Here is a 26,746-nt window from a genome sequence, read left to right on the forward strand (position 1 = left end):
CAGGGGATGGAGCACTTTTGGCGGGGTAATTTGTAAATGTCATTCAGGTGGGCTTCTCTGTCAAAGCCCTGCATCCACAGCAGGCTTTCTCATGCAGATTATTCTAACCAGGCAACCAGCTCTGCTTCCCCAGTCTAATTCAGTTGGCCTGCTCTTCACTTTGATCCTCCAGTCTTTGCACTTTCAAAGTCAACATAATGCAAAAAATTTATAGTAAATATGTTTTGTTTATTATATAATAGTTTCATATTTTGACTATATCTTATTTTACACACACTGGGCAACACTGGTCAAATGACATGTTTTGTTGATTTTCTAAATTCGAATATAATAACCTTGTGCATTAAAACTTGATCATTTTCATGCATAACTCCTGGATTTTTGCAGAATGTAACATATTGGAATATTGGAACATGTTTATATGTATTTTCCACAGAAAATGTGATAACTTATTTTTGCAAAAACACATAATTTATGACTGTATATATAGACACATTTAATGTATAAAATAACATGCTGTATAAAATTCATATTACCTTTAATTTATACATGATATGACTAAATACACAACCCATTTCCAGGCAGTAAATAAAGAAATTAATTTTGCATACTTTTCAATGTTTAATAAAATAAATATTCAGGGCCAGCATTGCTTGTCCTTGGGTGCTTGGTCTCTGTGTCCACTCAAGGCACATGGAACTGTGGATATTAAGTATGGCTCAAATGACCAGCACCTGGGGTGACTCTGTTACTCAAAACTCAACAATCAAGCATACAGTGCAACATACAGTCGTCCCATGCTCAATCGATGTGCCATTACTATTATCTTTTAAAAGAGCAGGCTCATTCCCCCTCAAGTGGGCCATCAGTGTTGCCTCGAACCCATCCATTTAGATGCATGGCCAAAGAGTCCATGTTTTCCATTTTGCATTTCATTCAAAGGCCAGTGGCCACTGCAGAGCTTTCACTGCATCTTATAGGTTTCCTTCTGGTTCCAGGACAAATGAATAGATTTCAGATGGACATTAAAATGACCTTCTAGTTGCACAGATTTTGACTATTAGAAACCAAAAAATTGCTATTAAAACCTCAAGGACTAATATATTGTATGGTACAGACTGGAAGACTTTGAATGTGTTGCTGCTGTTTCTGCAGGGCTGACCTTCCGTTCAGATTTCATTGAGTCTGAGGGTTATTACCAAGTTGATGGCACCCTCATGACCCTCGTGGCACATTTTCACTGATTCATCTGATCACACATTACCCTCCGTAAATTCTGACCAATTGCCCCAGAAAAACATAACATTGCTCTGTTAGCTGAATTTCATTTAGCTAATTTGAGTGAATGTTTTCAAAAACAACATCAGACCAAAGCAGGCTTCAAGGTAACTCATTTATACTCACTGGGGGATGGATAAATATGCTGTTAATATTGATTATGAATGTATCGAGAGAAGAGGGTCCAGGTCAGATGGCGTCAAAATATTGTACAAAAGCTCCATATCTTAAATGATCAAGGAGAAACCTCTTTTGAATGAGATGTGCATATTCAGATTGACTATGATGCATAAACATGAGAACAGGCCTAAGCAGCAAGGAAATAACATTAAGCAAGTAGTGGCTTATCTTAGGAAGGCTAGAATATCCATTGTGTGGGTGCAGCTTACCTTGACCGCCATCCTCTTGGGAAACAGCCAGGGTTTGAGAAGAGCTTCACAAAAGAATGCCATCAATGCCTGAGTAACACTTGTACCTCATAACACAAAATCAATGCAACACATGCTCATCAATCCAAGAAATATCCCTACCCAGCTTGGTTTGATTGTAGACACCAGTGCAGAAACGTAAAAAGAAGAACCTTAACATGAAATAAAAACCCATCACAAATAAGAGAGCATCCACCAATACTTAGATCAAGATCAAGGCTGCTTCTATTAAGCAAAACCGTAATTAAGCAATCTTAATGAATGAGCCAGGATTAATCAAAAAACAGTTTTTTGGTTTAGATTTCCCATTGAACTTAGACGATGGTTTCACTGGTTATATGAGCAGGGAGGAGGCATGGGGAGAGCAGTCCACGGAGTCTTGGAGCAGAGCGGTCCCCTTCACACACCGCAGGCCTGCCTACAGCCCAGTACTGTAAGAACGTAATGCCATCAGGGACCAAGCCATTTGAATGTGGAGGCTTTTTTATCAGTAGCACAAGTGGTGCAGAAAAAATTGCTCAGGATTAATTTGGGTGCCGGTGAACACACAGCTGGGATCAGAGCATGCAGCTTTCTGTGCCTGCATGCTGAAACGCCGGCTTTGCACCATGCATTTCTTCATGGTGACTGGGTGCCCATTGAGGGGCCGGGCTGAGGGCTGGAGTCGGTGGCAAAACTTTAAAAGGCATTTAGCAAATAATAACATACATGTATAATGCGATAAGGAAATGAAATCTTTTTTGGCCCTCCCAGCTTTGCTGCCGCTTCCTCCCTTTTATCCATGTCCAATGGCAAGCAAGCTTGTATCTTCTCTGAACATGCAGGATCATGTGTTGATGTGTGTAAGTAAGTAGAAAAGGCATTCGTGCGGTGTGGAGGACCACAGCATTTTGGTCCAAAACTATAAACCTATTGAGGAGATTCATAAATGTTATGGTGTTTTTTTGCTTCTCGGGCCCAGCAATGTGCCTCCGTAGGGTGTGGATGGATATCGTAGTTAATGGGCCAGTACTTGGAGCCTCAGCTCCATTTGATTCATGCTGACCATGCTGCATTTCCACTAAGAGTGGACGGTGGGCTTTGAACAACACTCTACAGCTGAGCCATCGTCTGTCTCGCACTGTTCCCTAATGGTGATGACAGTGGCCCCACTTTCACTACTTTCACTTTGCAGAAAGTCTTCATGGCTTCAGCTATATGACTCCTCATTATGGACACGCTTCAACAGTTCACGGCTTCCTTGCAGCCAGGCATTATTTTATGTGGTAGATGATATCCACGAGTAAAACTACTAGGGGTAAATCAAATATGTGTTGGAGGAAGGCTAAAAAAAACAACAAAACAATCACATTTCCCATTCTGAAGTCATTTACCCTTGAATGTTATTGTAACTCTGCTTCCAACAGGAGCTGCCTTTATGCTTTAGTGGGACGCTAAGCTATCCTCAACTGATTCACCCTCAGGCAAATGAGACAGCGATGGTCAGGCTGTGACTATCATAGAGCTGAAGTTCCACTCTAAAGCACATTGCATTATTGACATTCCATGTTCAAATGGGCTTTGCATCAGAAAAATGCATACACATGTACAACAAAAGGTGTAAGGTGGATCTTGGAAAACATGCATGACCAGGGTCTTGCCAAGTTTTTATCAGAAGTGGCTTAACAGTAGCTTAAACTCTACTGCTAATTTGATGAATGATATTGGCAGTATGTATTCATTACATAAATTAAGTGTCTGTATTCAGTCCAAAAATGCATACAAATGCAATAAAACGCATACTAAAAAAGCTTTTTTTAAAAGAAACACCATCAATACATGTTTGTTAACTATTTTAAAATCAGAACATGTGTAGCAAACATTCTCAATATATGAACTTTAAAAAGAAACTTACCAAAAGGCTTCCTTGCAAACACAAAAGTTCCTGCTAAAGCCTGAGTAGACTGATAAACCAATGCAAAGAGCCAGTTATTAATTTCAGTGTTAAGCTCTTTTCAGAAAGGGTGAAGCTGTAGATGAAATATGACTGATGATGAATGATGAAGTAGTGGCAAGTTCAGAACTGATAAGCATAGCATCAGTGTTGTACTGGACTAATACATGCATTTTCTGGCATTATATTACATACATTAAATGGTATAGCTACTCACTTTTTATTTAAATTTGCTATTGGGATATGCTGAATTGTTTGCTTAATGAGACAGGTAGCAGTGCTTCTCAGGGTACTGTGAGAATCAGAAGTGGACCGAAGAGGACAGGTGATGAGAGTAAAAGAAGCAAAAAGGGATAATTTCGGAACTTTATTTAAATAATTAAACAAACGATGAAAGAAGACTGCCAAAAATTAACTGTAACGCACAGCATGAACAAAGTAAAAATAACAACAGCATAGTTTTTCAGCATGCTTGGTGAGGATGTAACCTGAATGTATTCTAAATTTGCTCTAGTAGTTTCATGTGACTTGTAAAAAGATTGTTACTTGATACGATTTTAGCGAGATGCATTGACTACCATTAACTTGGTAATCAAATGTTTCTCCGCTTAGTCAGATACAGTCTGTGAACTGTATGTCACATAATATGCAAATCATCTCCTACACAACAACCAAATGCCTGTGTTGTTCCTTATTTTTACTATTCTATTCAATGCTGCCTCAAAAATCTAAATTTTGCATTTACACCAACTCTGTACTGATGTTTATAAGAAGCTAATAATTTAGAATAATTAGCCTCCTGTAGTAATCACCATGTTCATAAACAGCATGCATTAAAACATAATGTAGTGAGACAGTGAATAACAACTAGGCAAAAAGATTAACCAAATTGGCGCTTTATATTAACTAGCTCAGGCCACCAAAGGCTATTAAATGGAAGAGAAACTCACATTAGGAGCTAAACTGAAGTAGCAGCAAAGCTGCTGTTTAGTATGAAAAGTCCAGTGGATGAGTGATATGCCATCTTAGTATTGGGAAGGCTTTTGGTTTTTGATTGTGGCTTAAAGAGACAGATGCATTTAGACTAGTAAAACATCTGCTAAAATGTGTCTCAGACCACCTCCTAAAGTGGCTTGAGCTATTGGATTTGATCGTGTTTTGAATGTGTTTCAGGCGCATTTACACCTGAATACATGCCTGCTCAAGATACATGAAATGAATAGGTGTCAACAAGGTTAATGACTCAGGAAGAAGAAGCCTAACAAAAAGCACCGAAGGAGCAGAGGGACAAAAGGCACTGAATCTCCTATAAAACATCTGAGGAACCTCTTAGTACATTGACAATCTCTCAACACAGGAACTAAAGTTTAATGCTATTTAATGCTATTATTCACTTTAGGTTTGGTATCCTTTTTAGTCAAAATCAAAATGCTACAGCTTAAAAGTGAGAGGTGTGATAAACAGCTAGGCAGTCTAGATGTTGTCACCAACACACCAGAATCAAAATTAAGATAAAAAGAAGATTCAAAACTCAATCGGAATGGCTAAAGGGATACTGAGTACAAAGTAAACAGTGAGTTTAATTAGAAGCACAAATCCTTTATAAATATACCTAGATAAATGAAACTGATCAAGTGCAACTATTTGCACTATTCTCTACCTCACTGCAGTTTTTGGCAAAGTGTTTTTTTTATTAGCTGTAGCCAGGTAAAAGTAGAGGTCCATATACAATATGAGAATTTAGGCATATAAATTCTAAGATTTTCTGATACAACGATGAGAAAGAAGAAGAAAAAACAGGCAAAAACAGAGCGCAAAGATGTAAAAACAAGTGCAATCTGAGCAGGTCTGCGGTGCATGAAGGCACAAAACTGGCGGGTGTGCTGGATTTAGTAAATGTGTCTGAAAGCAATCAAACAATGTCCAGGCCAATCCCGGCCTCATCATGATAAGAGCCAGCAGTCAGGCTGACTGGACGAGCGGGCAGCTCTCTAATCAGAGGCTGGACCGCCGTAATTGCCTGCTACAATCTATCTCTGCCACTGCCGGCCCCGGCCTTTCAGTGGTATTAGACAACAGCCTGGTTCATTTCAATACACCGCTCGCGCCGTCAAGCGAAATTGGCAGGGTAAATAGGAACTGCTGTTTATTTCCTGCTTCCCCTTGTCGTATTGGGGCTAAACACGGAGTAAAAGAGAGTGTTATTAGCCCAGGCAGAATCCACAGAAACCGCAGAAATTACTGTCAGCAGGCAACCCTCCGCAAGTCACAAACAATGGAGGGCATCCAAATTAAAGCACAATAAATCACAATGTGTTTAACTGTGTAGAGAAAGCTGCAGTGTTGTTTCCTTTGTGTAAGCGTGTGTGTGTTTCTGTGTGCATGGGTGAAAGAAGAGATTATAGGGAGGTCTGAAGTCTGTGGAGGGATTCAAGTATTACATGTAGTATGAGGAAAAACAGGTCGACTGGAATTTTGGGTCATTATCGAGAGGCACGCTCTAAAATTCACCTCAAACTGGTCTCAACCTCTCTCAAAAATAATAGGTGCTGAATACATGGAACAGTTTCAGCGAATGTAAGATACAAGAGAATCCTGTCTGAGTAAATAACACTGATCTATTACTTTTGTATTGTCTTCAGCAGGAATATGCTTTATTGTGTGCTGTTTAACTTAACAGTGACATTTGCTTTCTTTGCCTGCCTGTGCTTTTCCTCCCTGAACACTGGAATACATTTAGGCGTACTTATGTTTGGATCACAACATCTTAAGCATGCCAAGTAAACATGTATCTGTGTAATACTAAGGCTAACATGTAGGCACTGTTTCACTAGCGGATATCTTTAGAAGCACTGAAAACCACACTGTGGACGTACTGTTAAAAGTTTTGCTGTTAAAATGTCAGTACATAATTAGTTTTGCCTTCTTCCTAATTACAAACTATTCATCTTCTTAAGCCTTAACATTTATAATACTGCACTCATAAAAGTATGCAGTAACATACCTACAGTATTCCAGCACAGTACTACAAATGCAATGGCTGCCATAACATAAATTGGTATAATTAACGCCTTATGTGGCCTGGGTCCAGTAAATCAATAACCCATTTTAAGTGACCTCACAAACACAGACTGCCACAAACTGAGAATAATAGTCAACCGGGAAGCGTCTAGTTTGGCCAATAATAACTCAAGGCCAAACAGACATGTATTGTGACAGTTCATGTTACCTCGGTAAATCACAAGCTTGTCCCAATAAAGCCATACCTTTCCCTTTTCTGTACATAAAGTAATTGTGCTACGAGTCATACTACTGTGAACTGACAACGTTTTGACAAGAAGGACAGGGGAGTGTTTTATATCATTTTTCTAGGGCACTTCACAGCTTTTATGAGGGTCCTTGTGCTTTTTCAATCAGCAATAACAACAGTATTTGCTACCCACCATTCAACAAGAGCCTCAAACAATGATATTTGAACTCTCGGTTCAAAAGGCCTGAAAAAAAGTCATTCAACCTTACTTTTTTGGTTTTGGATGTTCAGTTTCTTAAAGACATGGCCTGTTGAGACAGAATGGAGTTATTTTTTTCCCCCAAAATAGCCCTCTCTGCTATTTGTTAAAATAACGTCTTATTACTTAAATGATGTTTTGAGTCTTCTTTCCAAATTATAATGCTTCTACGGCCAATCTAGAGCCAAGACATTTCTTACAGAAAAAAATGGGCAATTTTTGATCTCTTCAGTCCACCTGAAATGGGTTTAAAATTTCAATTTGTAGTCAGGGTGCAGGGATTGTAAGTGGGAGGTTGTGTGCATTGTTCCATTAATCCTGATGAGAAAAGCTGCAGCCCATTCCAAACAGCAGATTAGCATGCTTAAACTGATGCTGTATGACTTCACGTAGAACTTTAAGATCACATATTTTAGCAGTGAAGTACCTGATTGGAATAAATAGGTAAAAACCAAGCATTTTAGGTGCTTAGAGTAGATATATGCTATAAAACTCATATCTGAGGTATGGCATTACATCTGTGCAGGACAGGCATGTACTTTCTGAGTAAGACTTACAGCTGTCCACACAGACACTGAAGATAGAAAATACTGCCACTATATTGAAATTATACAGTGAATTGTGAATATTGTGAATTATAAAGAGAAGTAATAATACATATTCACCAGGTTTCACTAGGTACTATATTAATACATGATCTAAATAATGCTTCCATTCTAGATGCATTCTGCAATGCATTACTGAAAAATTTAATTGTTATGTCAGATATAATCCAATCTCTCATTTACAATTTTTGATACATAGATGGTAATATAAAAGCCTTTATATGCTCAATTGCCTTGTTATCTGACAATACCCACTTCTTCTGTTCTGCTATTTACTAGTCAGACAATATCTAATTTAATTATTAAGTCAGAAGGTGAGCTGGAATAAGTCTAACCTTAAGCTCCAGGATAATGGTGCCTTTTACCCATGACATTGCAGTCACCTCCACTTTCTGCTCTTAAGAAAATCTGTACATAATGTTATTGGATATTAAAATGAGTTCACCTCTTATTGACATGAGAAAGCCAAGGTTTTGCAAGATTTTCCTAACTAAAACTGTTTTGATGAGATACCCCTTTGATTCTTCTGTGTATGATCACATCAAAGTAAAGCATTTCAGTTGTCATTGTCTAAATTAATTTTCAGTGGCCTTCCATTAACATTTCTGTATTTCAAATAGATTGGTCATTGCCGACTGCAAACTATACTATTCTGGTGAATGGGGGAAAATATTTTAGTTTTTCTATTATGATCTGTGAACATCATGACTTACTCTCCCTGTGAAAAGCTTGTTTTCTTGCCTTCTTGTAAAAAGGTTTTTACTGTTACTTCTCAATAAAGTAAGTTTTGTATTTGTTTTTTAAACAAAATGGTTGTTTATTAATACTTTGGGTTAATATTTTGGAATACTCAGCTCTGTACTCATACTCATGTCCATCAAAAGGACTAGCCTGCTTTCTTTAAGAGCATATACTGAAACTCATTTATCCCTCAGGATTTGAGTGCTCATGAGTGCTGACATCACAACAGGGAAATAATATTGCCCATAATTCCCAAACTAGTACTGCCACAAATAATGAAAATTATTACATGAAAAACAAATATCAATACATGTGATTGTGCTTCTGTCAGAATGAATATGGATGATCTGGTTGATGATATGGATGATATGTTGGGTTCTGCAGAGACAACCATGCTCATTTGTAATCTAGGTGTCCCCAAACATTTGACAGGCAGTTCATCTAATCATTTTAAATCCACTTCAATCACATCAGACACCATTATAAATAACTCTCCTAAAGCAGTTGACCAAAACAAATACAAATCAATAAATCGCTGTCAAAAAAAAAGTAATGGTATCTTTACATAAGAGGGCAAATTCTTTACTTTTAATTTAAGCTAAGGTAAAGATATATTATTTAAAGTCCTTTTGGATAATTTCAATTGGTCTAGTCATAGTGAAATTTTCACACACAACGTACAGGGTAGCCATTTTCAAATGGTGTAGAAAAATAACAATTGAAAAAAAACTGAGATGCTTCTTTTTTTCTCTGGACAGTGACAACATGTTTTGGAAGTGGCACTTTATGTAGCTTTTGCTTAAGTGCTGCATACGTCATTGTACCATGTACCTGAAGTCATGGGTATTCACTTAATAGCGCCTTGTGCCATATTTTTCTTGGCTGATGACTCTGAATCTCTATCACAGTGCTGGCTTCTTCTGCCTACATTTACAGCATTAAGCAAGATGCATGCACCTAACCTGCTGTTAATCGCTGTGTTGATTTCTACTCACTATAGCTGCCCTTGAACGATCTTCTGCAGGCAGAAAAACCATCAGACCATGGACAATTATGTTTTCTCTTTCCAGTGGATTACTGTAATATTTAGTATAGTAATTCAGTTCAAAAAGATATATACAATTTTTCACAAAAGAAATCAATGCTCTCCCCTCTTACCTAAAGTCAGATGTTCTCTTTCCATTATAAAAATAGTCATGGGTTAATTACCACCAAAGTCAGAGTGAAGGCTCCAACTCTTAAAGCTGGACTTTTACTCCTAGCCACCTTAAAGAGCCTTGACTAAATCAGATTCTAACTGCTAAATCAATGCCAATTATTGTGAGACAATCGACAACAATGCATGCAAAATGAGTCTCTACATTATTCCAGCTATTTCTCAACAAGGACTTAGAGAACATATACATGTAGGGCAATAAAATGCTAGCTTTAATAGACTGAATTTGGTTACAGAGTCAAAGGTCTTGATTTACATGTATTTACTGCAAGAGCAGTTTGAAGATAAGATACAAAATGTGGTTTGGAAAGTGTCTTTAATATCCAGTATCCATACAGACTCTTTAGCACTAGAAGCAGCTCCAACACTATCACTTTCTTAGAGCTGAAGACAGCAGCAGTCAATCATACCACTTCATGCTTGTAAGAACTAGGTCATTACTATAAGCCATCAATATTATGACCAGTAACAGGACTGAAGAACAAGAACGAACACCACTGACAGTGTCCTCGGAAACACTGACTACAAACAGCTACAAAACCCAACCCAAAACAGCATATGTTCAACTATTGGGCAGGAAAAATGTCTGACTGACCAGAAAGCAGCAAAAAAGCCTTTTCCAGATGTGTTTTCCTGGACTTTAGATTTACATTTTTTTTTTACCATAGAATCCAGTGCAGTGATTCTTGATTTAGCTGCACCACAAATTCCAGCCATATATTAACTCTACAAGAGTAATCGATTAATTCTGTGTTGGGCCTTCCACTATATGCTCTATTATTTCTAATTATCAAGTGGGTCTCAGAAATATGCTTGTCCAATTGCACAGAGCATATCAGCTACCTATATCAGGAAAATACACTCTCAGGCTTTCTCTTACACACACACACACACACACACACCAGCATTTACTAAAAGATCACAGCTCCACCTAGTGACGTCCTGCAGGGAGAAACACAAAGAGCACCACTGTTAGTGGGTTTTGACACTGGGGACTAGTCTGATGTGAGTTTTAATTCAGTTTGTTTGTTTATTCATTTACAGGACAGCTTGACAAACAGTGTGCATTACATGTTCTTTTGCAACCCAGAAAGATGTTCATTAAGAAATATACATATTATTATTGTTGTTGTTGTCATTATTATTATTATTATTATTATTATTATTATTAATATTATAGTACTTACATATGTACAGTGGAGTCCACTGTACATATGTTTAGACCACATTAAAAATCCAGGATTTCTTTTTCCTTTAAATTTGGAAAGAAACAAGTATAGTGAAGTAGACATTCTGTATTAGTTCTAGGTTGTTATTCAAATGTAAGCAAAATTAATAAAACGGACCACGTCAAGACCTTTGTACAAAAAGGTCAGATTTCTTTTATCTTAACCCTTTCACTGAAGCACAAGTTGAGATGAGTTTCAGGTGGATTTAATCTATTCTAGATCAATTAGATAAGCTGTAATTCTGAATTAATGATAGATAGATAGATAGATAGATAGATAGATAGATAGATAGATAGATAGATAGATAGATAGATAGATAGATAAAGTGCAATAATTGTGATTCATTTTGTCATTATTAGTGACTTTATTATTATACTTATTAATCATATTACTATTATGATTATTAATTTTCATTCATACAACCATTAGATTTTTTATTTCACCATTTATTATTATCATAATAGCTATTGATTTTCCTGTTGATTTTGTAATATATCTGCCAAGTCTAAAGGACATTCTTCAGGAAACATTTCTTTAAAGCTGAGGTCAAAAATCACTGTTAAAAAATAAACAGGGCTCAGGATAATGACTTTCAACAAAAGTTATTCTACTAGAGGTCTGATGATTATAATAATGTGAATGACAGTGGTGATAGCAAAGACAAAGATGACAACGAAGACATGCACATTCTGTTCTAATATTTCACGGTACTCTGTGGTTAATCGTCATGCCTGAGTTGATCATGTCTTTTTCAGTTCATGATTACAAAGTACAATTTATGCTTTAATTAAGGCATGCATTACTGGGAAAAAGTATAAATTTGAGTCTTATTCTGTCACATCTTGCCCATCCGAAAATAAACTATGCTAGAAAATAGGTCCATGACACACACTGTCATTCAGGCACACCCACACACACACACACCTCTCTTCACCCGCTGAGTTCCACAGTCTGGGCCTGGTGCACCGAGAGGGAATTTACATTTTAATAGGCAGAGCTGCTCGCGCCGCCTTCGAATGAGGGTATATGCTCAGCTGAACAGCGGGAAATGCACCCCACAGCAGAAGTTTAGAATGAACCCCAAGACAATTCCTGGTGCACACGGACAGAAAATGATATTTTTAGCCCTCCTCTGCCACATATATTGTGAAATATACATACATATAGAAATAATTTTCTACCAACACTCATCCTGATGTCTCCAGGTATGAGCAGCTGTGCTGATCGTTTCATCTCGCAACAGACAGTATTAGAGGCTCCATGTGTGAAATGCATTGAAAGGTCTACTATGCAAAATCATGATGACTATAGTATTATCATTGTTGCAGACAGTAAACAGAGGGTCATGTGGCGGGACACTCATGTTTAAAGCAATAGAGAAAATACTGTGCCTGATCATGGCTTTACTTATAAATGCAAAGTCTCACCTGACTCTATTACTCCTGCATATTATTAGACCACAAGAAACTTTGTGTTATTACTTTTGTTGGTGTACTATTTAAATGTAGTTATGTGTTTATTACTTTATTATGTAGTACTTACATTTACATTGTCATGACAGGTTTGAGTCTGCACGTCCGACTTTGTTTTGATGTCAACAAATAATAAATACACGACAAAAAAGAAAGATGAATGCAAAACAAGAATTATCACTATCAAATCACTATAAAATATTTTCTCTGTAAAAACACAAAGTATTAATTACAAGTTTAGATTTTTTTACATGTTTCAATAAGCTATGAATAAATAACTATTAATAATATATTACACCAAGATTTTTCCATCAGTAATAACCGCAAAGGCCCAATAAAAACGGCTTAACTGCACTGTTGCAACTGCTGTGAATCCACAAAACATCTGTATCCAGATTTATGAAAACTCCAATTCTTAGAAATAGTCACTCTGCCCTCTCTTGCCCTCCAAGTCTCTCCTTTTTCCCTCTCTTTTCTCTTTTTCACCTCTCATATCTACAGTGTGTAACAGCAGAGTGTGAAACAACACAAGATGTCACTGCTCCAGGCGTGCAATCAAGTTGAGGGCCCCCCCAGCCCTAATTAATAACTATTGAACACGCTAACAACAATCAACACTAATTAAATACGTGCTTGTTGACAAGAGAGCAAGCCTTATCAAAGGCACACCCCAAAAAAGGCACTGGTGTGTGCAGGGGTGGGGTTGGATGAAGGAAGGCTGCTCCTGTTTTCCATAATTAGTTAACAAAGTGCCCCAAGTCACACTTTTGATTGGAAGCCCCGCCAGGCAGAGGCTGCGTCTGCCACCCTGAGCAGTCAGGGGAAGCAGGACAGCCTTCAGCAGCTCAAACTCTGCTTCAGGCCAGTTCTATTACATACAGCTGAATCTGGGATAGAGCTAGAAATGCTGTGTCTACTGTGTAGCCCTGCAAGGCTTTCACTCTTTCTGCTGCTGCAATGTGTACCTGGAGAACTGCCATCAGAACTGTCAATACTTACATGTTACAGGGCTTTACTGGTGCACAAAATGAGTGGTTCTGGACTTACATTTGGACCACATAGGTTTACTGTAATGAGTTGGCTCCAGTGTTAACCTAGTTCACAGAAAAGGGCTGTAGAGAATATTGTAATATAGACTTCTGCAATACTGACACTTAAGACTGCAATCAACAAATAAGGTCAATTACAAAAATGGAATGGTCTAAAATTGACAAATGGAACAACAGAAATGGTCAAAAATTACTCGCAGTCACATTTCTTGCATTGAAAGTTCTGAAAATATTTTCTTTCTTTGAAAACATTTTAGAGATTTGAAGGTTTATTTCAAATAATGCACAAAGTACCAAAACTTCAATATCTTTTTCAATACAGCAATTTGGGAAACAATTTAACTTTCAAAAAGACATTGAATAAATAAAAACAGACATGCTACAAAATATGAAAATCTCTTAACAAATGGACCACTAAACAACAGATATACAGACAGTGACCAGATAAGTGTTTTAAACTTTTTGCCATAGTAGTGTTTAGTATCAAGCATTGTGGTATTGTGACAATTCCTGATTCCAACAGCCATAAAGTGTTTTATTCTGTGGTGTTAGCATCCTAACCAATCACTGATGTTTCAAGTTTGAATTAATCAAGGTGTTCACATAATCAAACAAGCATGAGGTCAACTTTTAACCATCTCACATTGAGCGTTCAGCAGTGTTTTAATAAAAAAGTATATCACAATCACATTATGCAGCAATATAATTGCAATAATTTGCCCATATTGTTTAGCTCTACCTTAAAGCCAGGATTCAGCAGATGACTGGCAGAGAGCTGAGGTTTACATGTTTTCTGACTCAGAAATGGCAAGGCAGGATAGTTTGTGGTTTCTGCTTGCTTAGGAAAGCAATAGGACTGATTTCTTTGAACATGTGTGATAGGACAGTACAGTGGAAATACAAGGAAGGGACTCTGGGAGCATGTGATGAAAGCCAGCATACTGGGCCAGTCAGAGGGCAAGAGTCTGCCCTCCACTGTCCCTGTGACCTCACCCAGCTCTCATGCAAACACACACATGGACCCACACAGACCCAAATCAGGAGTAATGCTGAGTGACAGTTACCACAGGGCACGGCCCCAGCATCGACAGCAGCCGTTTGTTCCCATGATCGCTCCCTGATAGGCAATTGAATTTGTCAGTGACCCTAAACAATCGCTCCGATGAGGATCAGCAGGCCCTTCCTTCCTCTGGCCCTGCTGCCCATCCTGATCAATACAGCTGATCAATGGCCAGCAGCCGATATTGACGGTCCTGTCGTGTCTGCTGCCTGCTCCTCGCAGAAGGGTGCCAGTGTGCTCCCTCCACAGTACTTGCTGGGTACTTCTTGCCATTGCTTTGATTGACATCTTTTTTAAAAAATGCGTTGCTGGCAAGATATTGCCACAGTCTATATTGTGACAGAAAGTTAGATTGTTAGATTTTCCATAAATTATAGTCTAGGCCTGTTTTTTTGCCATGAAGAGCAAAATATCAACTTTTTTTTTAGCTCAAGACTCGAACACTGCATGTAGACTACCATACACTCAGGTACTTGTCGTTCTACTGTCATCTGCACATCATGGTACGGGGTGTTTGCTTTCTATTCATTGATCTAATTCATCTACAGGCAATTTTCATGTTATTAGACAACATTTCCCCACTTTAACTTAAATAAAAATTGCTGCTCTTGCGATTGAAAAATTGCAGTTTTGAAGATTAATCTTTCAGCCCAAGTGTTACATAACAATACTGATTTTGTAGAAAACAAAGCAGTGCACAATGATTGAGGCATACAGGTATCTACAAAAATTCCCTGAAAAAAAAATATTGTACTCCAGGAAAGCAGAAAGTTTAGGCCATGCTGAGCTACTATGTGAAGATTTGTAACCCAGAAAAAAATGTTGTATCTCTGTGATGCTATCATCGATGCAATTCATACATTTATAAAAGTTTACTTACCAGCATCACCACTGACACATGAAAAATATCAAATTCCAGCTTACAATTCTCATCAGTGCACCCCTAGAAGAAATTACACATTTGACATTCTTTTACTATGGAGTAGCAGTATTCAGGAAGCATCAGCTCATTGACTTTATTGACACCAAGTCAAATATCATCTGATACTGTGATCTCTTTGGAAAATAATGTAATAATGAATTTCATCACCCAGTACTAGTCTAGTATTTGCACTAGTACTGCACCCTTGCCCACTGAATCCCTTTCCAGAAGCACAGAGTGGGCACACAAACACCTACAAGAATCTCCAAATCCAATCAGCAGAGCCCACCTGATCGCAATGTGCCCCAGATCAAAACAAACACGATCTAAATGTCTGATCTGAAAGCAGCTCTCAGGATTTCTCTGGTATCGGCTGAGGTTTAGGGTCACAATTGAAGAGGCTCAGCTGCAAGGGCCTGCCAGCCCCTTTCAGCTTAGAGTTCTTGCTGGCTGAAGGGCCCTGAGTAATAGGGAAACCCAATTAAATCCCTACCTGAGCTGCCCTCTTGAGGCAGGAAAGGCCGTACAGCCCCCAGTGCGGCTCAGCTGGGTCGCTACTCAGCACTGCATACCCCAAACCCCTCGTCCACAGGTGCTTAAGGATTTTCTACCTGATAAAGAACCAGCGCAGCATTCCTGATTCAGATCCCTCATTTCAATAAAGGTATTTGTAGATGGGTGGACCAAGCAAGGCACACTGACCCAGAGAAAAAGAGAAAGAGAGAGAGAGAGAGAGAGAGAGAGAGAGAGAGAGAGAGAGAGAGAGAGAGAGAGAGAGAGAGAGAGAGAGAGAGAGAGAGAGAGAGAGAGAGAGAGAGAGAGAGAGAGAGAGAGAGAGAGAGAGAGAGAGAGAGAGAGAGAGAGAGCAGCTGCAGCAATTACAGCTGATTAAAGGCAAATTAAAGGGAAGATGTAGAGTGGCACGATAAGTTTAACAGACATGACTTAGTGCACATTTTCGCCGGGCAGGAGCAGTCGATGTCGATTTTGTTTTCCGTTCGACTGGCTCACACATCTGTCTGAGCTGTTGCTTTGGCACGCTCCTGCCATTGTCAGAGCCAAGAGGAGTTAGTTAACCATTCTCATTAATTAACAGACTCAGCCCCCTGGAGAGAATGGCACAAAAGCACCACTGTCAAATCACCAATCCCCTCACATTGTATTCTTGTTGATATTTGTCCATCCAGGCCTTTTGTATTCTGGAGAGAATGCAGTTAAAATGTGCACACACATGCACACCTTAAACAAACGCATGTTTTTAAAGACTGTGGAGCTGCAGGAATGTGACAAAATTAGCCATAAACATGGCTTATTCTTTGCCGTGTGAATAAAGAGAAGGGCTAATAGAACAGATGATGGCTGTGTTTGATCCGGGCCAGCCTGCTAAAGGAGCCTGCTATTCTTCAGCTCACACACAAAGACTGCAATTAGTAGCCAATCAATAATCATGCTTCCTCTGTATTTCTCTATCAATTTCCAATGGAATTTGCACAAAACAGAAGCCTTGAGCTGTCAAAAAAGTGCCTTGTTTACTCTCCGGCCAAAGTTGTTTGCGTGTAATTGGAATTCCTTTATTGTCTTTGAGCAACAAGGCAATCTGCTCTCAAGTGAGCATATGAAAAGAAAATGCATCTGTTTTGTCCATGTGATGCGTAATAATCTCCCAGGAAGCCATTGTCTATTCTACCAAAGCACACAGCTATGACATGCACCACATTGTCAGTAAAAGGCACTTATTTACGCCTTTGTTATATTCTAAAGAGTAACTCACTAAAAGACTAAAGTTCACCTCTAAAATGTTTTAAACACTTAAGTTTCAGCCAAAGCCTCTTGAGTTTCAAGATGTTCCTCCTAACAGATTAATATCTTACCTGCTGCTTGTTAATCCTTTATTCAAAGACTGAGGAGTGGGGTAGATATCACAAACCTTGCGCAATTAAAGACAAAAGACTATGCATTAGTTCAAATCGGTTCTTGTGGCTCCATATAATGCAGCAGAAACACTGACCCTTAGCTTTTTCTTCCTTCGGATACAAACAGACCTCAGAGCAGACAGATATAATACGGCATTCTCTTCCCCTGATTTAACCAGCACCTCTAGGGATGCTGCGCTTTTTGAGAAAACACAATCACTCCCCTGTGACACTGCTAATGTTTTTGTAAATATCCAGAAAGCGTCTGTTAATGACTGGTTACCCACTAAATCTCTAAAATACAACAAAGGACGGTGCTTTATTCCAAGGTAGCTAATTGGCAATTAGTAAAACAACTGCAAAATGCTGCAGTTCCTGTCTAATTGATAGCTTTTCCTGTGCCACCCATCCCAGCAGTATGCTTTCTGCAGAGCACACAGCAAGCTACGCTTCCCCATGAAATTACAGCAAATTGCTAAAACTGCAAAATGGGCTCATTTACCTAAATAGTGTGATTGAATGTATGTTTATAAAGTTTTTTTTTTTTTTTTTTTTTTAAATGGAAACAACCTAGACTGGCTCATCTGAATCCATCATCGTTTGCAGCAGAAAAAAAATAAATAAATAAAAGAGAAGGGTAATTAAAGCCAGAACATAATAACCAAAGTTTAACAAGACAGGTAGATTTGCACATAGCCACATGACTGCTTGATGCTTCAAAACAGTGGGGAAGAAGAGGTAGAACTAGATTCTACAGTGCACTTTAAGCTATTTTGGCAACAGACAACAATAAATAATTAATCTATACCTAAAAAGGAGGGTAAAAACATACAGAATCTGACAATAATCACTGGGGAAAGAGATTCTATTAAGAATGGATGCACTGAAACATCTGAATCTTATAAAAGTAAAAAAAAATATATTGTCTGTACTCTGTGGAATTGCAAAGAACTTACAATATTTTCTTTAGTTCTGTGCATTAGTCAGAGACCACTTATTGCTTATTTTACCACCAGTCAAAACACTAAGTTATTCATTTTTCAGCATCAGGCAAAAGGCACAAAACTTATATTTTACATATATTTAACAAAAAACAAACAAGTAAAACAAGTAAATATACTATCAAATTTTTCAGTATTCAGTGTGTCCAGGTTTTGACTTTATTACAGCTTCCATTCTCTTCAGGAGGCTCGCTTCTCAGAGAACAGCAGAGATATTTTTCCACACCTCCAAAGTTCAGTCTTAAAATTTGGTTGCATTTTCTGCTTCTCTCAATCCTAGTAATCCCAAACAGTGATGCTGAGGTTTGGACTTTTGTCCTGAGATTTTTTTTAGACCAGTTTTTTTTAGTAATATCTTCTTGACAGCTACATATTGTTTTGTAGTGCTGAGTTGTCTCCTCTTGGTGGAAGGATGGACAGAAACACGTGGATTTTTCTGGATCTGAAACGAGTGGAGTTTAATTTAAGTACTGTTTATCTGATGGTGACCGTTTTGGTGATCTACTAGGTCTCGCATGGTTCTACCTTTTAATAATTTTTTTGAACTTCAGTTTTTAAAACTAATTTTTTTTTTTTTTTACCCACTTAATTTCTTTATACCTTTCCTATCCTTATGCAAAAAGATTTTACATCTAATCTCAGAAATACATGCTAAAAATGAATCACTTCATTTTTACTATTCAGGTACTGGTTATATGGCATCTTTATAATGCCAATACCTTATACTACAGCTTCACTCCAAGATGGAACATGTCAACATCATCAATCAGTCAGTCTCTCTGCACCATTTGGAAGCTAAACGTCGTCTGTCCCTTTGGCCAAAAGCTTTCGTCAGCATCCCTCCCCTACCCCCACTCTAATAATGAGTTCAGCAACTTGAACTTTTTTTCCCCAATTAACATCAGGACAATGGAGAAATCTCCCTGGGTTTGCTGGCCATTCGCACCGGGGAGAGAGAAAGAGATGAGAGCTGGGATGGAAAGAAAGAAAGGTGTGAGCCGCTCTTCTGCACATGCTAGCATATTTGTAAACATCGTTAATCACAGATTAGCAGATGGGGATGTTAATTGCACCAGTGGAAATAACATGACCCAAAGGATGCTTCTATTTACTGACTTCAAACGGCATTTCCAGGAGGAGCGAGATGAGAAGGGGAAAAAAAAGAGCTTTGGTAAAGGAGGCTGAATGTGAATACGTCTCCAAATTGTCATCATCCCCATCACCATAACACACACACACACACACACGGCAGCCCCACCCACTACTCTACCTCACACCTACAGTGTTACTCCAACGTGAGACCCACCATCACTCTGTTTGTCCCTACAGACTGAGGCCCGCCTGTACTGGCTACACATGCCACCTGCTACATACATTGAAATACTGCACTGCACTGCACCGCATCAAACATCAAATTTACACAATATTCCCATTACCACAAATGTAGTGGAACACTCAATATGTGTTTGATGTTCCAATTTTTAGGTATCTACAAAAATAACAAAAAGACTGAAAAAATTCAGCTGCAGGACTTATTTTGCTCAATGTTTATATAGGAATAATACGGAACAGTACATCACAAAGTGTTAGAAATAACATAAGCAAGCCTGTCTGGGATTACTTAACAACTCAACATGGTTTAAGGCAACTGTGATGATTTCAGCATGCTGCCTGTACAATGCTAAAAGGCGGTCACAAGCTTATAATCATTTTTAGCAACATTAGCCTTACAACTCTAGTACAAAACTAAAGAGGCTATGATTGATATTTGTAAAACAAAAATTAAAACTAGTTTTTGATTCTTAGGCAGAAATATTTTTTAAACACAAATCACAGAAGACAGAAGCTAAGAAGTGATAACCTACGATTAAACTATATACTAACACAATCAAAACCAATATAAATATCAGTGTACTTATTTAGGTACACCTTTCAAACCCTATGCCTCTCAATCATTCAGTCATATTACGTATGTTCAAAGGCTTCATGCCAGAAGCTCAGTGTGCATGTGTGTACACTTGGAAGGTTAGACATAGTTGCTGTTTAAACAAACCTAGGTTAAGAATGTTTTTTTCCTTCTTCTGTAAAGTCACCACTGAGTTCAATCATACGCTGATATATTATTGGCTCACACACACACACGGGTGCATTACACAAACACAAGCTCCAGCATGCCTCACACTCAGCAGAGCATCAACAGTCTCAATCAATCAGGGCCCTCCCATGCAGTGATTGCTAATTGATGCACTAATCCAGTGGTTAAGTACTGTGCCCAGAAGCTCGGGAGTGCGTCCAAAGCAAACACCTGGCGTCGCTCATCGATGTGTCGCCTCTAGAGATCCAATCGAACAGTACGGCATAGTTACAGACTTACAGTGCATGAGTGAGAGAGACAGAGGACACCAAGGGACAGCCAGCTGAGAGAACACTGGGGGATGCTTTTTATGAATTTTTATGACATATTACAGTTCTGATTTCTTTACAGCTGAATCAGCCAATGGCCATTTTAGGGGCAATTTTTGTGAGCTATTTTTATTATTTTTTTATTGAATGCAACAGGCAACTAGAACCAAAATGACCATGATTATAACTTATTTCCTATTTTCATATGTGTTTTCATAATGTACATAATCAGACATCGGCATTGGCCTCCAATTCCCAGATCACTGCAACTTTAGGTTACCCACCATAGTGATCCTCTTCAGTCTTCTCTTACAGTCTGTGTTTGCAACAGGACCTTATAAAAAGGGTCTAGAAGAATGCACATAAAAGGTGAACACAACATCAGCCTTACCATGTGCATCAATAGCTTCATACATGCACTCTGAGGGCAACAGTCTATACAGACAAGCAAGAGAGTTTATGCACTATGTACATTAACTCTCAGTGACAGCCTTGAGCATCAGCTCCTATAGTAACCAAACAATACCTACAGCACCCTCAATACATAAAGAACAGACAAGACACACCAGCACAGCAAATCTCACGTACCTATATTGATTTTTTTAGGACTTCGCCAACCAACACATGATGAGGCAGCATGATTTAAAAATGAAAGAACTGTCAATGGTAGGGAAGTGAAGCTGCAGAAACTCAATGCCACCTGATTAGCACTGCGTGACACAATGCTGTTTCATTTCCCCTGCACCCTGAAATTACACAAAAAGACTTCAAATTCTCAATGTTCTAGAAAGCTTGGAAGCGCTGTATCCTACTGCCTGTCATCTTGACAGAAGTCTCTTTAGTTAAGGTTATGTCGCCCTGGCTCTTGTCCTGACAAACACAAGCCATGCTGGGCACAGGACCATTTCAATGGCACGCTACTGCCACCCAGTGAACAAAACCAACCAGGTACAACAGCCCAACCACTGGTTCTGCTGAAGAACATCTCTGTTAGCAGTCTGAGCTATGGTACAAATCCATGAACAGACATTATTTTGCAGTTTTCCCTACATCTTTTCCAAGTAACACTTACCTACATGAAAGCGGAAACTGAGAAAGTTTTAAGTAGTTCTTGTAATATAATCAGTTCTGATGAGGATTTATTTAAAACACAACATGTTCAAGTTCAATTGCTATGGAATAAATTCCAAAAAAGATCCAGCACTTTAATATTTCACTTTAAGACAACATGAATGAATGAACTTATGAGTTCACCTTCTCTCCACAACACTCTTTACATAATTTGAAACAATAATTATTTAATATTAAGCACAATTCTACTGAATAAATCACAAACATAATGCACCTTTGGAACTGTATAGTTATTATAACAGCTTAATGTATAAGAGAAGAGAAAATAACACTGATGGAAAATCTCTTTGTGCAACCCTTAGCAGTTCATCAGAAAGACAAATTATTAAAAATGTTATGGCACTTAGCATCCAGCAGTCATTAAAAAAACTCCTAGTAATAAGCCATTTGTCTGTCCTTCACAAGGCATCTGGAGTCACTTCCTTTAGTGAAGGTCTTCTATGCCCCACATACCTCACTTTCATGACAGGCCACACAGCCTCTCACTCACTTCCCATAGCTTCCTGGCCAAAGCATCATCACGTCCAGCTGTGCTGACCTCCTGCAAGCCACAGGAGGAGAAGTAGCGTCCACTCAGAGGCTCCAGACCATCCTGAAGCGCGCAGTGCAGTGTGGTCTGTGCGCCCCCCTCTGAGTCCAAAAAGAAGAGCTTGGAGAAGGGCAGCAGCAGCAGCAGCCTCACCCACAGGCTCATATTACGTACAAAATCAGTAGCAATCACTCCTTACACAAAAATGAAAAAGACACAGAATAAAGCTTCACATAGTGAATAAGCCTAAGCTATATTACACACATTAGGGGCACATCTAATTATTTCTACATTTTTATTTCCAGCTTCTTACAGTGTCTCACTTATTATATGAAACCTGTGAAGTTGTACAGGACTAACAAATTAAGTAAAACTGAATGCAACCAGTTTATTTTTTTCCCCAAATGACCAAATATTCAGTTAATATGTGCAACACAACTAAATTATGGAACCTGTAAACTTATGTAATGAATATATTGTGCGGACAACTATGCCTTACGATACCACTTTGGGAGTATGATGGACTCAAAAATGTAGGAAACTTAAGGCTCACTAACCAGGATGCAGGCTATAGCAGGTGACACTGGTCCCCTCTAGATGGTTGGCGAGCTCACGGGTGAAGAGCACATTGCAGAGCTTGCTGTGGCAGTAGGCCCTGAAGCAGTGCCAGGAGGACTGTCCTGTCACCAGGGCTTTGTGTGTGTTGAGAGTGTTGAAGTCCACTGAGCCTAGGCGGTGCAGCAGGGCTGACACGTTGATGATTCGACTGTTCCCTGATGCCTTCAGCCGGTCCAGCAGCAGCAGAGTTAACAAGAAGTGGCCCAGGTGATTGACCCCAAACGCCATGCCAAAGCCATCCTCAGTCCTGCCTGGTCCCATCATGCCTACAGCAAAGCACAAAACAGTTTAGGGGTCTCCAGAGGAAAGAGGTGTGAACTATACAACCCAGGAGAATTAGACTTCCTTCTAAGAGTCCTTGAGCCAATACTATCCTAATATTACTGTCTGCTTTCCACTCCTTAATACACACCATGCACATGCTTAAATCAAACTGTGTTAGATTTGTACATTTCCATGCATTTTTCAAACTATTCTTACTTATATTTCAATTAATTTGTAAAGTTTTGAAAATAGAACTTTTTCACACTTTCATTTTAGTAATTTACAGTTGGCTCCTAATTACTTTCTTGGGTTAAGTTTCATTGTTCTTTTTGAATTTTCTAAACATTCTATTCAAAGCTTCTTTTAAGCATTTTATTAGACCAAAGGATCGCCAAAACCTTAAGATCAGCAGCCAAAAAACTTCACTTCCTATGCTGATAGATGCTGGATGTACTACTGGGGACTTAGTACTTCAGCGTTTTTTTTTTTTTGTTTTGTTTTGTTGTTTTTTTTTAATCTAATACATTTTTTTACTCACACTGTCTTTTGACAGCTGCTTTTACTCTACTTTCACTGGATTTATTTTAATAAAGTAAAAGTACCTTTTCTTGAGTACATTTCTGAACTACTCTGCCCAGCTCAGCCCTGATGTTCAGTGGCAAATTGAAAGTTACCTGCATTATTGATGAGTAGATCCAGTCTGGGCTCAGTCTTCAAAAAGGTCTCAGCAAAAGAGCGCACAGACTTCAGACTCGCCAAGTCCAGATGCATAAACAGCACCGCCGCGTTCCCGCTTTCCTATGAGACGCAGCTTAATTAATGAACAGTGGGTACTCTACTAAAGTAATAAATTCATTTGCAGAAAGTAAGACAAAATACGACCTTACCCTCCTAATGTCGTAGACAGCCGCCTCTGCTTTCTCTTGGTTTCGGCAGGCGAGGATAACTCTGGCTCCTCGCTTAGCCAAATCCAGAGCTGTTGCCTTCCCAATGCCGGTGTTGCTCCCTGTGCAAAATAACATTTAAGAGACTGATACTTCACTACAAAACTGAGGTTGGCTTCTTATTAGAACTATACGCTCCGCCTTAAGTTAATGAGTACAGTAGTAATACTCCAAATGTAACTGCTACATCATTTAAGACGAAATGACCCACTGAGCTTTGAGTTAAAGAGGAACTCCAATCATTTTTCCAAAATTCTACATAATAAAGTGGTTAAGATGTACACAGAGTCATTCAGAGAGTTTTGATGTGAAATATGTCATTGTAGAGAAACTCCCAGAGTCAGAACTGTTCACAGTGGTAGTAACAGGAACCGGACATCCACTCAAGCTCGCTGACAAAAACTTACTACATGAATGGTTATGAATACTGAGGCATTGTTTACAACAGTTTTGTGATATGTTTTTGAATTAAAATGTATTTTAATCCATGTATGGCAGACGAGTACATGCAGGTTGTTGTGAGGCAAAATAATAATAAAACTTAACATTTCAGATTTATGACTATTTTACTATCATCAGCATCACATACAAAAACTCAGAAGACGCGTGTAGGTTCACTGGTTTTGGACAGTAAATACAGCAGCTATATTTGTGTTGTAAACAACCCTGGCTGGTTCCTGTCATCACTACTGTAAATAAATCTCTCCACAATGAACTACTTCACACCAGACCATTCTGAGTGGCTTTGTTTACATCTCTAAAACTGTTCGCAAACTTTTTTGGGGGGGGGTGGAATTCCTCTTCAAGAAAACAAACACTGCAATAATATCAAATCCACTTGAATGGCTGGTACTGTAGAAATAATCGCACACAATAAACCTGCTACCGAGCTCGCTTTCAGTTTGTACCCGAGTTTTAACCAACCGGTGACAACTGCTGTCCTCCCCTTCAGTGTGGCTCTGCTTCTGCACCTGGATCCTCTGAACACGTTGTAGTAAATCAGGACATAAGCTGTCAGAGCGCTCACTAAGATCATCAGCAGAGCAGACATGGTTCCAACACGTTACCTTCTCACTTCTCTCTTGGCAAGCAAAAGCAAAATAAGCAGAGAACTTGTAGAGAGGAGAATTCCCACTCTGCAATGTCTTCCGGTTTTCTCAAACGCTAGAGGGAGGTCCCGAGTAAGTCCAAAATGAATGAGCTGACACGGAGCATTTGATGGTCATAGTTTATAAATGCTTAAATATTTTTAATGTAAAGAATGCAATAATTTCCTGAACGCAGAACACCATAAAACATTTTAACACCGCTGTTATATTTTTTAAGGGATTTTAAACTCGAGCTATAGGAGTTTAAAACAGCGCCTCATGTAGGTCCATGACGTCAGTGAGCGCGAACAGCCAATGAGCTGCTCCGCTCGCCAATCAATCATCCCGCTCAAGCAGTAAAGCCCGCCTCCTGCTGCCCAACAGCCGTTTGATGTAGAAAAAAAGAAATATATAGGTGACTTTTCTTTGCTTTTTTAGTGAAATACAGCCTTCTTCTTTCTAAAATTAAAGAAACGTTCTGGGCAAGTGATTAGAAACTATTTTAACTTTTCGTTTTTAGCCGTTGGGCTCCATTTATTCCCATTCATTGAGGACTCACTCGCGAGGGCCCTCTGCTGATTAGCAGTCCTGTTTTTGATATAACGGGGGCAATAGGAAGTGGCCAGGCTCCTCATAAACCGGCTCTGAAATACGTTTCTAAAATGTAAAGTTAACGGTTATGTCAACCAGCATGCGCTTCTTTATTTTTCATTACGTCAAACATCCACTTCCGGGTTTCATTTCCACAAGCTTGTTGCAGTACAACAGACCCGCCACACGGTGTCGCCATTGCGCTTCTTGTCGCAGCTACATTTTCGCCTACGTTTGTCTTGTAATTTATTATCGAATTTGTAAGGGTTTGTGTGTTAAACCAGTTATAATTCCTTTTACAGACAATTTTGTGATCTAATCTTTAAACAGTTAATACTGATATATTTAGTACTGATATATGTAAATATTCTCAGCCTGAATGGGCGGGGGTAAACTGCTGGAGGCTGAGGCCGCTTGGGATGGAGGAATTATAAAATGATTTGCTCGGGCTATTTATTTATTTATTTATTTATTTATTTATTGGTAGATGTGTTGCAAATTCTAAGACGGAAATCTGACTTGAATGTACTCATGCGTATTTGTTTGCCTCTGCTACAGCTGTACCAAAATATAACAGCATATATGTATGACTAAATGGCCAGTTCCTTTCAACTTTCCATGGAGTACTTTGCTTGATTTATGTTATTAAAATAGGCAACTGTTTTTCCTTCATGTATTTAAAATGCTGGTTTAGTTCACCATTACAAAATACCGGTAACACGCTAGTGAGCTTGTGTTCATTTACAGTGAGAGCTTCATGCAAAAAAAAAGGGTAAAAAGTTGTGCCAAAACATCAGCCATTTGCTGTAAAGAAATACAATC

General features: G+C 38.7%; 1 protein-coding gene across 1 annotated transcript; it reads right to left on the bottom strand.

The window, feature by feature from the left end:
• Positions 1-18,874: 18,874 nt before the first annotated feature.
• dhrs13a.3 (dehydrogenase/reductase (SDR family) member 13a, duplicate 3) lies at positions 18,875-25,394 on the bottom strand. The gene is made up of 5 exons (XM_017696868.2): positions 25,170-25,394; positions 24,189-24,307; positions 23,976-24,099; positions 22,977-23,303; positions 18,875-22,613 (listed from the first exon to the last, which is right to left on the bottom strand). Exons 1-5 carry the CDS (start codon positions 25,294-25,296, stop codon positions 22,351-22,353), a joined length of 960 nt encoding a protein of 319 aa, XP_017552357.2. The 5' UTR covers positions 25,297-25,394; the 3' UTR covers positions 18,875-22,350.
• Positions 25,395-26,746: the final 1,352 nt, after the last annotated feature.

This window comes from Pygocentrus nattereri, chromosome 17 (assembly GCF_015220715.1).
Source record: "Pygocentrus nattereri isolate fPygNat1 chromosome 17, fPygNat1.pri, whole genome shotgun sequence".
NCBI classification, from domain to species: Eukaryota; Metazoa; Chordata; class Actinopteri; order Characiformes; family Serrasalmidae; genus Pygocentrus; species Pygocentrus nattereri.

Excerpts from the sequence above, each read along its gene's own strand:
- dhrs13a.3 (XM_017696868.2), bottom strand. The coding sequence starts at position 25,296 with ATGTCTGCTCTGCTGATGATCTTAGTGAGCGCTCTGACAGCTTATGTC. Across the intron at positions 24,100-24,188 it reads CTGTCTACGACATTAGGAGG|GAAAGCGGGAACGCGGCGGT; the intron begins GTAAGGTCGTAT and ends TGCGTCTCATAG. Across the intron at positions 22,614-22,976 it reads CTGCTATAGCCTGCATCCTG|GAGTGATTGCTACTGATTTT; the intron begins GTTAGTGAGCCT and ends TTTTTGTGTAAG.